At 42.4% G+C, this 15,982-nt stretch overlaps 1 protein-coding gene across 1 annotated transcript in view; it reads right to left on the bottom strand.

Annotated features, from left to right (window-relative positions):
- Positions 1-6,836, bottom strand: part of slc25a12 (solute carrier family 25 member 12) — a 25,460-nt gene extending 18,624 nt beyond the window's left edge. The window contains exons 1-4 of the mRNA XM_055866545.1: positions 6,564-6,836; positions 5,742-5,795; positions 2,421-2,566; positions 182-297 (exon numbers count right to left, since the gene is read on the bottom strand). Of these exons, the coding sequence (XP_055722520.1) occupies positions 182-297; positions 2,421-2,566; positions 5,742-5,795; positions 6,564-6,575 (328 nt within the window). The 5' untranslated portion in view covers positions 6,576-6,836. The remainder of the gene's footprint in view (positions 1-181; positions 298-2,420; positions 2,567-5,741; positions 5,796-6,563) is intronic.
- Between the last annotated feature and the right edge of the window lie 9,146 nt (positions 6,837-15,982).

Below are 15,982 nucleotides of genomic sequence, written 5' to 3'. Positions count from 1 at the left end.
GCATGCCAGGCACACACACACACTCACCCCCTCTCAAGCACTAAAAAGTGTGTGTGAGTGATTTAGAGAGAACGTAATAGTGTGCTAAATAGTAATCCTATTAACAATTAAATGATTGCAACATTTTCTGGGCTGAAACCATGGGAACAGTTGACGAAAGCATGTACACACAGTAACGTACCAAAAGAGATGTCTCCAGTGCCAGTCTTGTCAAACAGCTGGAAGGCTACGATGAAGAGGGCATCCGGAACACACAGCACCGACTCAAACGCTAAGAACTCCTGGAACGAGATCAGCCTGTGTGTGTTTTGTGGAAAGAGAGAAAGAGGCAACATTAAAACACATTACACACATGAAGCCATGCAGGACAAAGCTTCACTTACACAACATCCAATCAGAAGGAGAAAGGCTCAGCTTTCGCTGAAACATCAGAAAAATGTCAACAATGACGTAGGGTGAGATTAGACCATGCAGTATTTCTAAAAATACCCCATGTATTTAAAATATTGTTAACCAATTGTCATGGATTTCAGTTCATTTCTCTAGACTGAACTAAATTTAGAAGGTTCATTGGGGATTGGCTGCTTGTAGGTCTTTACTTTTAATCAGCTCTGAATGACACAGATGTGTGGTTCTGCACCCTGCAACAGACTGCCAAGCATGTGCAAAGCTGTCATCAAGGCAAAGGTTTGCTATTTTGAAGAATATAAAAACATATTTTTAGATATGTTTAACACTTTTTTGGTTACTACATGATTCCATATGTTGTTTCATAGTTTTGATGTCTTCACTATTATTCTATAACAGAGGTCGCCCGATTAATAGGAATGGCCGATTAATTAGGGCCGATTTCAAGTTACAACAATCGGTAATCGCCGTTTTTGGACACCGATTATGGCCGATTACATTGCACTCCACGAGGAGACTGCGTGGCAGGCTGACTAACTGTTATGCGAGTGCAGCAAGGAGCCACGGTAAGGTGCTAGCTAGCATTAAACTTGTCTTATAAAAAACAATCACTCACTAGTTAACTACACATGGTTGATGATATTACTAGTTTATCTAGCTTGACCTGCGTTGCATATAATTGATGCGGTGGCTGTTAATTTATCATTGAATCACAGCCTACTTCACCAAACGGGTGATTTAACAAGCGCATTCGAAAAAAGCACCGTCTTTGCACCAATGTGTACCTAACCATAAACATCAACGCCTTTCTTAAAATCAATACACAAGTATATATTTTTTAAACCTGCATATTTTGTTAATATTGCCTGCTAACATGAATTTCTTTGAACTATGGAAATTGTGTCACTTCTCTTGCGTTCAGTGTAAGCAGAGTCAGGGTATATGCAGCAGTGGGTCACATGGCTCGTTGAGAACTGTGTGAAAACCATTTCTTCCTAACAAAGACGGTAATTAATTTGCCAGAATTGTACATAATTATGACATAACATTGAAGGTTGTGCAATGCAATATTAGACTTCAGTGAAATACGGAATGGTTCCGTATTTCACTGAAAGAATAAACGTTTTGTTTTCAAAATGATAGTTTACAGATTTGACCATATTAATGACCTAAGGCTCGTATTTCTGTGTGTTATTATGTTATAACCAAGTCTATGATTTGATAGAGCAGTCTGACTGAGCGGTGGTAGGCAGCAGCAGGCTCGTAAGCATTCATTCAAACAGCACTTTCCTGCATTTGCCAGCAGCTCTTCGCTCTGCTTCAAGCATTGCGCTGTTTATGACTTCAAGCCTATAAACTCACGAGATTAGGCTGGCAATACTAAAGTACCTATTAGAACATCCAATAGTCAAAGGTATATGAAATACAAATGGTAGAGAGAGAAATAGTCCTATAATAACTACAACCTAAAACTTCTTACCTGGGAATATTGAAGACTCATGTTAAAAGGAACCACCAGCTTTCATATGTTCTCATGTTCTGAGTAAGGAACTTAAACGTCAGCTTTTTTACATGGCACATATTGCACTTTACTTTCTTCTCCAACACTTTGTTTTTGCATTATTTAAACCAAATTGAACATGTTTCATTATTTATTTAAAGGCTAAATTTATTTTATTGATTTATTATATTAAGTTAAAACAAGTGTTCATTCAGTATTGTTGTAATTGTCATTATTACAAATAAATAAATAGGCCGATTAATCGGTATCGATTAAACATATGTCCCATGCAAATAAAGCCCTTTGAATTGAAATGAGACACAGGAGAGAGAGATAAATAGAAAGGGAAGGAGACAAGGCAGGATGCTTGAGCAACTGTTCCACAGAAAGAGAGAACAGAGAGAGAGAAGGGAGGCAGCTCTTTACCCATCTTTTGGTGAAGAGAGGGTGTGCGAAATAAAGATAGACAAAGAGGATGACAGAGAGAGGGTGAATGTAGGCAGCTCCTTACCCGTCCTTGGTGGTATCAGCTACACCTGCGATGAGCTGTACAGTTTTGGGGTTGTGGTGGATCTGTGTGTGCAGGCCCAGGTATTTCTGCACAAAGTCCCCCGGGGTCATTAACTTCTCGCCATCTGCATCCACCACACTGGCATGCTGGAGGGGTTATGACAGACAGAGTCACACTGGGTCCGTTCCTTGTACTGTTATAACAATCATAACCCTGCGCATTATCAACTCCTCTGTCATGCTTAGAAGAATTACGACAGAAACCCACATCACATCATTTTGAGTTTCCTGCTAAACACTGACATGTTGAGGGGGGTTAGGACAGAATGCATACAGGGGGAGTTTGGGTTCCTGACTTAACTCTTATCCATCACACTGACATGCTAAGGTGGTTCTAAATGTGACGCTATAATGTGGCTCTTACTTCTTCCTGGGTAGACACACGATAAGGGCATTGATTTTATTAAGGCCCCACACTCTGGCAGTATAAACTGTGCACTGTGTGTAGACAATGTGTGAACTGGAAAGCCTATATACATAAGATATGCTCAATCAATGAGCATCACTCTCCAAATATAACTACGTATGACAATAGCCACAGGAAGTAGTTTGGGGGTGCTGCGATTTTTTCTTGCCCCTGTCTATACCAGACCACTAACACAGGACTAGTAAAGGCCCAGTGCACTACTTTTGTGAAAATAATGTAAAATAAATGTGTGAGTGTTTACCAGCATGTGACTTGAGTTTGATAATTATCTGTACAAAACAGTTAATATAAAAATACTTCCTTGAAATGTTTTTCAGTCTCTTGAAATACTTTGCAAATGCAGCTTTTTCTACGTTAAAATGACCATTTCAGTTTCTTTTACATTTTAGTAGATGTTCTTATCCAGAGAAAATAACAGTAGTGAGTGTATGCATTTTCATACTGGCCCCCCATTGGAATCAAACCCACAACCCTAGCATTGCAAGCGCTATGCTCTACCAACTGAGCCACATCACCACAAACCACTTGATGTCTCAATGTACTAAATGTTTTTCCATCATGGTGATGAAAAGTCTACAGGTACAATCCTAGATGAACAGCCTATGTACAATACAGTAATATACATTTACATTAAGTGGTTTGTAAGGACGGTAAATTAATAATGTACAAAGTGGTTGTTTTTCATGTTATTTGATCAAGAAAAATATTTAATTTGATATGTTTGAGAACAGGGTTTTGTTCTTTCTGGATTCCATTAGAATGACAGAATCACAGAGAAAGGGACATAGCAACAACTCTTACAATTCCAACTATTGAATCCTGCAAGATACTGTTCTTCATCATACCACATACTTTTTTTGCCAAAGCAGAGATTGAATGATTTTTTGCTGCGCAACAGACATCTATATTGGTCCGCTAATACTAGTAAAGGCCCAGTGCACCACTTTTTTAATACAGTAAAAAAAAATATATTCCGACTTTTCAGGGGGTGCTGCAGCACCCTCAGCACGCCTACTGAGTTATGCATATGACTTGACATGTCCGACTGACAACTAAAGGTGAACTAGCCTATTTACAAAGATTCCGATTCCTTAAAGGAATAAGAACTTTCCAGAAAGTATTTTGGGTAAGGTCTCTTTACCTAACCTTTCATTTTAGTAATTTAGCAGACATTCTTATCCAGATCGACTTACAGGAGCAAGTAGGGTTAAGAACCTAGCTCCAGGGGACACTGACCAATTTTTCATCTAGTCGGCTCGGACTAGCTTTGTGAGCTAAGCCATCTTAGGCTTTATGTTATGTTTTCAGTAGCTCTATTAGCCCATACGAGGCACTGACTGCTGTTTCATCCACAGAGCCATGAAGGATCAAGCACAACAGTGTGCAACTGTAAATACAATTTAGAAGTGCCATTATTTATGTTCAACATGGAACTCACAGCTTCAGCGGGTTCTAAGAAATGCTGAATACTAAATGCTGTACAATCTTTCAATGTTTTGACTAATACATGACCTCTAACTCTCACATGACATACAGTATGTAAAATGTGTATAACCCCCCCCCCCCCCCTGTGTATAGCCTAATGTACCATCTGCTGACTGACCAGGTGAAAGCTATGATCCCTTATTGATGTCACCTGTTATATCCACTTCAATGTTAAAGAAGGTTAAAGAAGGATTTGTAAGCCTTAAGACATTGTGTATGTGTGCCAATCAAAGAGTGAATGGGCAAGACAAAATATTTAAGAGCCTTTGAACAGGGTATGGTAGTAGGTGCCAGGCGCACTGGTTTGTGTGTGTCAAGAATTGCAACGCTACTGGGTTTTTCACGTTCAACAGTTTCCCGTGTGTATCAAGAATGGTTTACCACACAAAGGACATCCAGCCAACTTGACACAACTATGGGTACCATTGGAGTCAAGATGTGCCAGTATCCCTGTGGAATTCTTTTGACACCTTGTAGAGTACATGCCCCAATGAATTGAGCCTGTTCTGAGGGCAAAAGGGGTGCAACACAATATTAGGAAGGTGTTCCTAATGTTTTGTACACTCAGTGTATAGGTGCCCTGCCAGGGAGGGAAACAGGCAGAACTGACAGCCCTCCCATGCCGACGATGACACAGTGTGAACACACAGGCAATCAGCTTTGTAATTCAGCCGATAGATGCTTGCTTACTCCATCACAGAATGCCTGCCACATTCAAACACAGGCAAATGCCACATGACTCAAGCTATGGCAGAGGGATTTCTTGTGGCAAGGTTAACTGACACTGATGTTTGCTACCAGCCGGGCACTCATGCCCTTCTCAGTGATTTAATGCATAGGGTGCATTCTACTCTATAGCCTCTTCTCATGTAGAACAGATGAAGAGGAAACACTATTGAGATACACCTTTCACCATTACTGTGTTGTTGTGTGTATTTTGGTATTTTATTAGGATTCCTATTAGCTGTTGCGAAAGCCACAGCTACTCATCTTAAGTTCCACACAAAACATTTAATAATACTGCACATTAATAGACAAGAACAGCTCAAGGACAGAACTACATAACGTTTGTGGGTTGGTCTTTAATTAAAGAGCATAGTGACACAGCTCCCCACAAGATTCCCTCAAGCTAAATCATGACTTCAGTTCACCCTGGGGGGATAGTGACCCTAGATGTTTCCCCAAGGAACTGAACTATAGTCCGTTTCGCATCATCTTCCGGATGGTGGAGGTTAGGATTTAGGGAGGGTAGCTGCTTCCAAGCTGTGATTGTGAGTCACTTTGCATATAAACTGTGCATAGTGATCATTTGAGGCAGGCTAAAGTTGAAGGCCAAAGAGTTGTTCTTACCTTGAGAAAGATAACCTTCAATTCGCTCGGGTCTGCCCGTTTGGTGGATTGCACCTGCCAAGCAATATGATTAAGATAAAAATGTTAAGGTAATGACTCGTTCTGCAGCAAAAACAAATACACAGCGGCTAGTTACATTTACATAATGTAAACGGTTAACTAGCTATTTGGTTTTGTAATCAATACTAGCTAGCTGACACTGGGATAAAGTGTGTCTCCTTGCAATTGGAAATTACAAATGAAAAGATTCCAAAAGCAAACAGAGGACTTGAAAGACTGCTATCCTACAAGACATATAATTATTGTCAAAACGAATGCAAATGCAAAGTATCACACCAACTGTTACTGCAGGTGAGTTGACCAGGAAACACTGCTACTGCTAACTAGCTAGCTACTGGCTAGTTAGCTACAGTAACGTTACTCAAAAGATGAAGACACAAACCCTTCTTCAAATGACTCGTTAGATTTAAAACAGCAAAGAGCAGAGCGGATACGAGGGTATTTAGACACACGATAGTAGTTGAGTGATGCGGTTGTCATTATTGCACAATCTTGTGAGTTAGTAGATAGCTAGTATCGCAATGTTAATCAGATGTAGATGCTAGCCTTATCGCTAACTCCGCCTAGTGGATGTTCATTCAAGGCCAGAGACCGGGCGTTACCGCAGTGATGCACGGAACAATGAATGCCCTACACCCGCTAAAAAGAGACTCAAATAATCCCTTAAACGATATAGTCATATACCCAATACAAAACAGATAAAACATGCAGACAACATTAAAAGCGATTTCTGAAACGTAAAGCAAGCGATGCCGAAGTCACCTTGACCGCCATGTTGGTTTCGACGTCACGTACAGTTAGCTAGCGCAGGCGCTTTCACTGCAGAATTCCAAATAAATTAAATGAAAAGCAAACTCCGGTCTAATCTGAAACGATTGCATCAACCCCACTATTCTAGTCTAGTGCGTGTCCCTCTGACTCTCTGTTCTAAAAGTGTGTGTGTGTCTCTTCAGCTGTAGTCGTGGTTCGAGCATTCCAAGGGTGATGTAAGGACACGTTTCTTAGCCTGAGTGAAAACAGACTGCTAGCTATTCAGACCAATCGAATAATTAACCTGGCCACACATACAGTAGCCTATTTGTGCGAGAACAAATATTGCATAGCATAACCGTGGGAAGTAGAGGTGCTGAGGGTGCTGCAGCACCCGCTGAAAAATCATAATAATTTATTTAAAAAAAATATATATATATAAATTAATATTTTTTAAATTAATATTTTTGCGTTGAGCCTTTAATTCCCCTGCAAACTACTTCCTATGTTACATATACCAATATGCTACACATCATTCAATCATGGAATGACCTGTAGGCTCTCTCAGGGACTGAAACTCACTCAGCCTGATTGACCGGGAAAAAAACATGAAGCAGGAGCTTAAACCAATAACATACATCTTGTAATGTTATGTTAGGCCTAACTTGTGAAAGCCATTTCAACTAAAGGTTATGTTGACTAGTTTAATGATAGGGCCTAAATTCAAATGGCAAGTTTTCCCATCCCATTGTTTCCCAGGTTGAAATAAAATTTGGAAACCAAACCTAAAAGCAATGTGTGTAACCGTCCCCCCTTTTCGAAGATCTGAAATCAGTTTAAAGCTGACACCCTTTTGCCAAGCCCAGGCCAGAACACAGAGCATGTGTGCCTTAACTCTGCTGTAATCCAGTTAAGTGCAGAGGGCTTTAATGGGAACTGTCTCATGTGTAACGAGGAAAGAGGAGAATAGCCAACTGGGACACTCTATCTGCTCTGTCCTGTTTTCCTCTCTCTCAATTCAATTTCAACTTAAGGGGAAGCATATGTTTACAGTGGCACAGAATGTGAAATAGATAATAAACAAAAGTCAAATAAAAAATCTAAAATGTATAGTAAACATTACACTAACAAAAGTTCCAAAATAATAAAAATATTTCAAATGTCATTATGTCTGTATACAGTGTTGAAATGATAAATAGTTAAAGTACAAAAGGGAAAATAAATAAACATAAATATAGGTTGTATTTACAATGGTGTTTGTTCTTCACTGGTTGCTCTTTTCTTGTGGCAACAGGTCACCAATCTTGCTGCTGGGGTTGCACACTGTGGTATTTCACCCAATAGATATGGGAGTTTATCAACATTTATTTGTAGGTCTGTGTAATCTGAGGGAAATATGTGTCTCTAATATGGTCATACATTTGGCAGGAGGTCAGGAAGTGCAGCTCAGTTTCCACCTCATTTTGTTGGCAGTATGCACATAGCCTGTCTTCTCTTAAGAGCAAGGTCTTCCCTTCGACAGCCTTCCTCAATAGCAAGGCTATGCTCACTGGGTCTGTACATAGTCAAAGATTTCCTTCATTTTGGGTCAGTCACAGTGATCAGGTATTCTGCCATTGTGTACTCTCTGTTTAGGGCCAAATAGCATTGTAGTTTGCTCTGTTTTTTGTAAATTCTTTCCAATGTGTCAAGTAATTATCTTTTTGTTTTGAAATGATTTGGTTGGGTCTTGTGTTGCTGTTTTTGGGCTCTGTGGGTTCTGTTTGTGTTTGTCCATATCACCGGATTCCTACCGCAAACTCTGAACCCTTTCATCTGGACCATGGCAGCTAGCTAACCGCAATCCGGGTTGACTACTCCTGGCTAACGTTTCTGTCCCGGAGCAAGCACCAACTAGCCTGGGGCTAGCCCATGCTAGACCCATCTCCCGGCTTGGGCTCCTGGGCTACTCCTGAAGCCCACTCCTCGGCTACAATATCTGGACTCCTTCTACTGCCGGTACGGGGCACGGAACCCCGCCGATCCTTCACGACTGGAATACCGACATAATCTGCCCTAGGATCCCAACAGGCCCCTCAGGCGCGACGTCCCCTGAAGGCCCATTCTGCTAACCGCGGCCTGCTTGCTATCTATAGCATATTGGACTGTTAGCTGATCCACCGGCCAGTTTCTTGGACCACTATACCCATTTTGCCAATTGGACTTGGACCCCTCTGCTACTTGGAACCCTACTAATTCCACGACTGGTCTATCGACGTCACCGCACGAGGAGTCAAAAGCAGACTTTCCCCCATCGCGACGTCTCTCTAAGGCCCTTATGCTAGCTTGCTAGCCCCGGCCTGCTAACTGTCTGAATCGCCGTGTCCCCAGCCAGCCCAACCACTCACTGGACCCATACGATCACTTGGCTATGCATGCCTCTCCCTAATATCAATATGCCTTGTCCATTACTGTCCTGGTTGGTGATTACTGTCTTATTTCACTGTAGAGCCTATAGCCCTGCTCAATATGCCTTAACCAACCATGTTGTTCCACTTCTCACATATGCGATGACATCACCTGGTTTAAACATCTCTAGAGACTATATCTCTCTCTTCATTACTCAATGCCGAGGTTTACCTCCAATGTACTCTCTTCCTACCATTCCTTTGTCTGTACATTATGCCTTGAATCTATGCTATCGTGCCCAGAAACCTGCTCCCTTTACTCTCTGTTCTGAACGTACTAGATGGCCAGTTCTTATAGCCTTTAACCGTACCCTTATCCTACTTCTCCTCTGTTCCTCTGGTGATGTAGAGGTTAATCCAGACCTGCAGTACCTAGCTCCACTCCTACTCCCCAGGTGCTCTCATTTGTTGACTTCTGTAACCGTAAAAGCCTTGGTTTCATGCATGTTAACATTAGAAGCCTACTCCCTAAGTTTGCTTTATTCAATGCTATAGCACATTCTGCCAACGCGGATGTCTTAGCCGTGTCTGAATCCTGGCTTAGGAAAACCACCAACAACCCAGAAATTTCCATCCCTAACTATAATATTTTCCGCCAAGACAGAACTGCTGAAGGGGGCAGTGTTGCAGAGGTAGCCTGCAGAGTTCTGTCTTACTATTCAGGTCTGTACCAAAGCAATTCGAGCTTCTACTTCTAAAAATGCCCCTTTCCAGAAACAAGTCTCTCACCGTTGCCGCTTGCTATAGACCACCCTCTGCCCCCAGCTGTGCCCTGGACACCATATGTGAATTGATTGACCCCCATCTATCTTCTGAGCTCGTACTGCTAGGTGACCTAAACTGGGACATGCTTAACACCCCGGCCATCCTACAATCTAGGCTTGATAGATACAATGAACCCACCAGGTACAACCCCAAATTCGTAAACACAGGCACCCTCATAGATATCATCCTAACTAACTCGCCCTCCAAATACACCTCACCAAGATCTCAGCGATCACTGCCTCATTGCCTGCATCTGTAATGGGTCTGCGGTCAAACGACCACCCCTCATCACTGTCAAACGCTCCCTAAAACACTTCTGCAAACAAGCCTTTCTAATTGACCTGGCAGGGGTATCCTGGAATGACATTGACCTCATCCCGTCAGTAGAGGATGCCTGGTTATTCTTTAAAAGTGCCTTCCTCACTATCTTAAATAAGCATGCTCCATTCCAGACCTGTCTGCCCTTGACCAACACAAAAACATCCTGTGGCGTTCTGCATTACCATCGAATAGCCCCCGTGATATGCAACTTTTTAGGGAAGTTAGGAACCAATATATACAGGCAGTTAGGAAAGCTAAGGCTAGCTTTTTAAAACAGAAATTTGCATCCTGTAGTACGAACTCAAAAAGATTCTGGGACACTGTAAAGTCTATGGGGAATAAGAGCACCTCCTCCCAGCTGCCCACTGCACTGAGGCTAGGAAACACTGTCACTACCGATAAATCCACAATAATTGAGAATTTCAATAAGCATTTTTCTACGGCTGGCCATGCTTTCCACCTGGCTACCCCTACCCCGGTCAGCAGCCCTGCGCTCCCCACAGCAACTCGCCCAAATCTCCCCCACTTGTCCTTCACCCAAATCCAGATAGCTGATGTTCTGAAAGAGCTGCAAAATCTGGACCTCTACAAATCAGCCGGGCTAGACAATCTGACCCTCGCTTTCTAAAATTATCTGCAGAAATTATTGCAACCCCTATTACTAGCCTGTTCAACCTCTCTTTTGTATCGTCTGAGATTCCCATAGATTGGAAAGCTGCCACGGTCATCCCCCTCTTCAAAGGGGAGACACTCTAGACTCTAACTGATACAGACCTATATCTATTCTACCCTGCCTTTCTAAGGTCTTTGAAAGCCAAGTTAACAAACAGATTACCGACCATTTCGAATCTCACCGTACCTTCTCCGCTATGCAATCTGGTTTCAGAGCTGGTCATGGGTGCACCTCAGCCACGCTCAAGGTCCTAACGATATCATAACCGCCATCGATAAGAGACATTACTGTGCAGCCGTATTCATCGACCTGGCTAAGGCTTTTGACTCTGTCAATCACCACATTCTTATTGGCAGACTCAACAGCCTTGGTTTCTCAAATTATTGCCTCGCTTGGTTCACCAACTACTTCTCCGAAAGAGTTCAGTGTGTCAAATCGAAGGGCCTGTTGTCCGGACCTCTTGCAGTCTCTATGGGGGTGCCACAGGGTTCAATTCTTGCGCTGACTCTCTTCTCTGTATACATCAATGATGTCGCTCTTGCTGCTGGTGAGTCTCTGATCCACCTCTACGCAGACGACACCAATCTGTATACCTCTGGCCCTTCTTTGGACACTGTTAACAACCCTCCAGACGAGCTTCAATGCCATACAACTCTCCTTCCGTGGCCTCCAACTGCTCTTAAACACAAGTAAAACTAAATGTATGCTCTTCAACCGATCGCTGCCCGCACCTGCCTGCCAGTCCAGCATCACTACTCTGGACGGTTCTGACTTAGAATATGTGGACAACTACAAACACCTAGGTGTCTGGTTAGACTGTAAACTCTCCTTCCTTCTCACATTAAGCATCTCCAATCCAAAATTAAATATAGAATCAGCTTCCTATTTCACAACAAAGCATTCTTCACTCAGGCTGCCAAACATACCCCCGTAAAACTGACCAACCTACCGATCCGTGACTTCGGTGATGTCATTTACAAAATACCCTCCAACACTCTACTCAACAAATTGGATGCAGTCTATCACAGTGCCATCCGTTTTGTCACCAAAGCCCCCTATACTATCCACCACTGCGACCTGTATGATCTCGTTGGCTGGCTCTCGCTTCATACTCGTCGCCAAACCCACTGGCTCCAGGTCATCTATAAGTCCTTGCTAGGTAAAGCCCCGCCTTATCTCAGCTCACTGGTCACCATAGCAGCACCCACCCGTAGCACGCGCTCCAGCAGGTATATCTCACTGGTCACCCCCAAAGCCAATTCTTCCTTTGGCCGCCTCTCCTTCCAGTTCTCTGCTGCCAATGACTGGAAGGAACTGCAAAAATCTCTGAAGATGGAGACTCTTACCTCCCTCATTAGCTTTAAGCACCAGCTGTCAGAGCAGCTCACAGATCACTCACCTGTACATAGCTCATCTGTAAATAGCCCATCCAATCTTCTTCATCCCCATACTGTATTTATTTATTTATTTATCTTGCTCCTTTGCACCCCAGTATCTCAACTTGCACATTCATCTTCTGCACATCCTACCATTCCAGTGTTCAATTGCTATATTGTAATTACTTTGCCACCATGGCCTGTTTATTGCCTCACCTCTCTTATCCTACCTCATTTGCACATGCTGTATATAGATTTTTCTACTGTATTATTGATTGTATGTTTGCTTATTCCATGTGTAACTCTGTGTTGTTGTATGTGTCGAACTGCTTTGCCTTATCTTGGCCAGGTCACAGTTGCAAATGAGAACTTGTTCTCAACTAGCCTACCTGGTTAAATAAAGGTGAAATAAATAAAAACAAATTTAACCCAGGACCAGCTAGCTTAGGGGGCTTTTCTCCAGGGTCATTTCTCTGTAGGTGATGGCTTTGTTATGGAAGGTTTGGGAATAGCTTCCTTTTAGGTGGTTGTAGAATTTAACATTTTTTTCATGGATTTTGATAATTATTGGGTATCGGCCTAATTCTGCTCTGCATGCATTATTTGGTGTTTTACGTTGTACACAGAGGACATTTTTGCAGAATTCTACATGCAGAGTCTCAATTTGGTGTTTGTCCAATTTTGTTAATTCTTGGTTGGTGAGCAGACCCCAGACCTCACAACCACAAAGGGCAATGGGTTCTATAACTGATTAAAGTATTTTTAGGCAGATCCTAATTAGTATGTCTAATTTTATGTTCCTTTTGATGGCATAGAAGGCCCTTCTTGGCTTGTCTCTCAGATTGTTCACAGCTTGCGGACGTTACCTGTGGCGCTGATGTTTAGGCAGAGGTATTTATAGTTTTTTGTGTGCTCTATGGCAACGGTGTCTAGATGGAATTTGTATTTGTGGTCCTGGCAACTGGACCTTATTTGGAACACCATTATTTTTGTCTCACTGAGATTTACTGTCAGGGCCCAGGTCTGACAGAATCTGTGCAGAAGACCTAGGTGCTGCTGTAGGCCCTCCTTGGTTGGGGACAGAAGCACCATATCCTCAGCAAACCGTAGCCATTTGACTTCAGATTCTAGTAGGCTGAGGCCAGTTTCTGCAGACTGTTCTAGTGCCCTCGCCAATTTGTTGATATATATGTTGAAGAGGGTGGGGCTTAAGCTGCGTCCCTGTCTCACCCCGCGGCCCTGTGGAAAGAAATGTGTGTGTTTTTTGCCAGTTTTAACCGCACACTTGTTTGTGCACATGGATTTTATAACATTGTATGCTGTTCCCCCAACACCACTTTCCATCAATTTGTCGAGCAGGCCCTCATGTATAGCAGACTCAAATTGAGTCATAAGCTTTTTTTAAATCAACAAAGCATGAGAAGACTTTGCCTTTCTTTTGGTTTGTTTGTCAATTAGGGTGTGCAGAGTGAATACGTGGTCTGTCGTACCATTCATTTGGTAAAAAGCCAATTTGACATTTGCTCAGTGTCACGCCCTGACCGTAGAGAGCTTTTTATGTCTCTATTTTGGTTTGGTCAGGTTATGATTTGGGTGGGCATTCTATGTTCCTTTTTTCTATGATTGGTATTTCTTTGTGTTTGGCCGGGTGTGGTTCTCAATCAGAGGCAGCAGTCTATCGTTGTCTCTGATTGAGAACCATACTTAGGTAGCCTTTTTCCCATCTGTATTTGTGGGTAGTTGTCCATGTATAGTTGCCTGTGAGCACTATGTTGGCGTCACGTTTTTGGTTTGATGTTTATTGTTTTGTTGGCGACATCTAAAAAATAAAGAAGTATGTACGCTCACCACACTGCGCTTTGGTCCACTGTTTCCACCTTAGACGATCGTGACACTCAGTACATTGTTTTCGCTGAGGAAATGTACGAGGCTGCTGTTGATGATAATGCAGAGGATTTTCCCAAGGTTGCTGTTGACGCATATCCCATGTTAGTTATTGGGGTTAGTTATTAGTTATTAATTTCTCTCCACTTTTGTGGATTGGGGTGATCTTTGGTTCCAAATATTGGAGAATATGCCAGAGTCAAGGATGATGTTAAAGAGTTTACATATAGCCAATTGGAATTTGTGGGGTGTATATTTTATAATTTCATTTAGGATACCATCAACCCCACAGGCCTTTTTTGGTTGGAGGGTTTGTATTTTGTCCTGTCGTTCATTCAGTGTAATTGGAGAATCCAGTAGGTTCTGGTGGTCTTTAATAGTTTATTCTAAGATTTGTATTTGATCATTTATGTTTTTGCTGTTGGTTCTTTGTTATAGAACCAAAAAGATTGGAGAAGTGGTTCATCCATACATCTGCATTTTGGATAGATAACTCTTCGTGTTGTTGTTTAGAGTTTTCACATTTTCCCAGAAGTGGTTAGATTCTATGGGTTCTTCAATTACATTGAGCTGATTTCTGACATGGTGTTCCATCTTTTTCCGTAGGGTATTTTTGTATTGTTTTAGTGATTCACCATAGTGAAGGCGTAGGCTCAGGTTTTCTCGGTCTCTATGTTTTTGGTTGAATAGGTTTTTAAATTTCATTCTTAGGTTTTTGCATTCTTCATCAAACGATTTGTCAGTGTTGTTAATTTTCTTAGGTTGTCTGCTTGACCTTTTTAGATTTGATAGGTACGTTGAGAGGTCAAATATACTGTTAACATTTTCTACTGTCAAGTTTACACCTTCACTATTACACCTTCACTTGTCCAAGAAATTGTCTAGAAGGGATAATTGTTTTTGCTAGATTTCCATACTACTTTCCTTCCATCTATAGCACTTCTTAATATTATTCAGTTTGTTTGGCTTTGATGCCTCATGATTGAGCTCAGTTCTGTTCAAATAGTGTGATTTTGCTGTGATCTGATAGGGCTGTCAGTGGACTGACTGTGAACGCTCTAAGAGACTCTGGGTTGAGGTTAGTGATAAAGTAGTCTACAGCACTACTTTTTATTTATTTTATTTTACCGTTATTTTACCAGGTAAGTTGACTGAGAACACGTTCTCATTTGCAGCAACGACCTGGGGAATAGATACAGGGGAGAGGAGGGGGATGAATGAGCCAATTGTAAACTGGGGATTATTAGGTGACCATGATGGTTTGAGGGCCAGATTGGGAATTTAGCCAGGACACCGGGGTTAACACCCCTACTCTTACGATAAGTGCCATGGGATCTTTAATGACCTCAGAGAGTCAGGACACCCGTTTAACGTCCCATTCGAAAGACAGCACCCTACACAGGGCAGTGTCCCCAATCACTGCCCTGGGGCATTGGGATATTTGTTTTAGACCAGAGGAAAGAGTGCCTCCTACTGGCCCTCCAACACCACTTCCAGCAGCATCTGGTCTCCCATCCAGGGACTGACCAGGACCAACCCTGCTTAGCTTCAGAAGCAAGCCAGCAGTGGTATGCAGGGTGGTATGCTGCTGGCATCTCTACTGCCAAGAGATGAGCTATAGGTGTGCCTACCGTAGGAGTCCCCTCGAAGTCTACCATTGACTGTGTACATACCCAGCGTCTGACAGAGCCGCAGGAGTTGTGACCCTTTTTTTGGGTTATGTTGTCATGTGTTGTGTCTAGCGGGGCATATGGGAGAGGGACTGCTGTCACTCCAGGTAGGTGTTTACCCCCACGTGTGCTGAGTGTGTTAGGTTCTTGTTCTAGTACATGTCCCTGGGCCTGGAAATGGTTGATCTCCCCTTCTAGGATGGAGAAGCTGTCATTGTTAAAGTATGGGGATTCTATTGGGGGATATAGGTAGCACACATGAGGACATTTTTCTCTATTGAGATAATTTCCTTAG

This window comes from Salvelinus fontinalis, chromosome 17 (assembly GCF_029448725.1).
Source record: "Salvelinus fontinalis isolate EN_2023a chromosome 17, ASM2944872v1, whole genome shotgun sequence".
Lineage (NCBI taxonomy): Eukaryota > Metazoa > Chordata > Actinopteri > Salmoniformes > Salmonidae > Salvelinus > Salvelinus fontinalis.
Note: the sequence above shows the minus strand (reverse complement) of the source record. Positions and strands in the feature narration are given on the sequence as shown.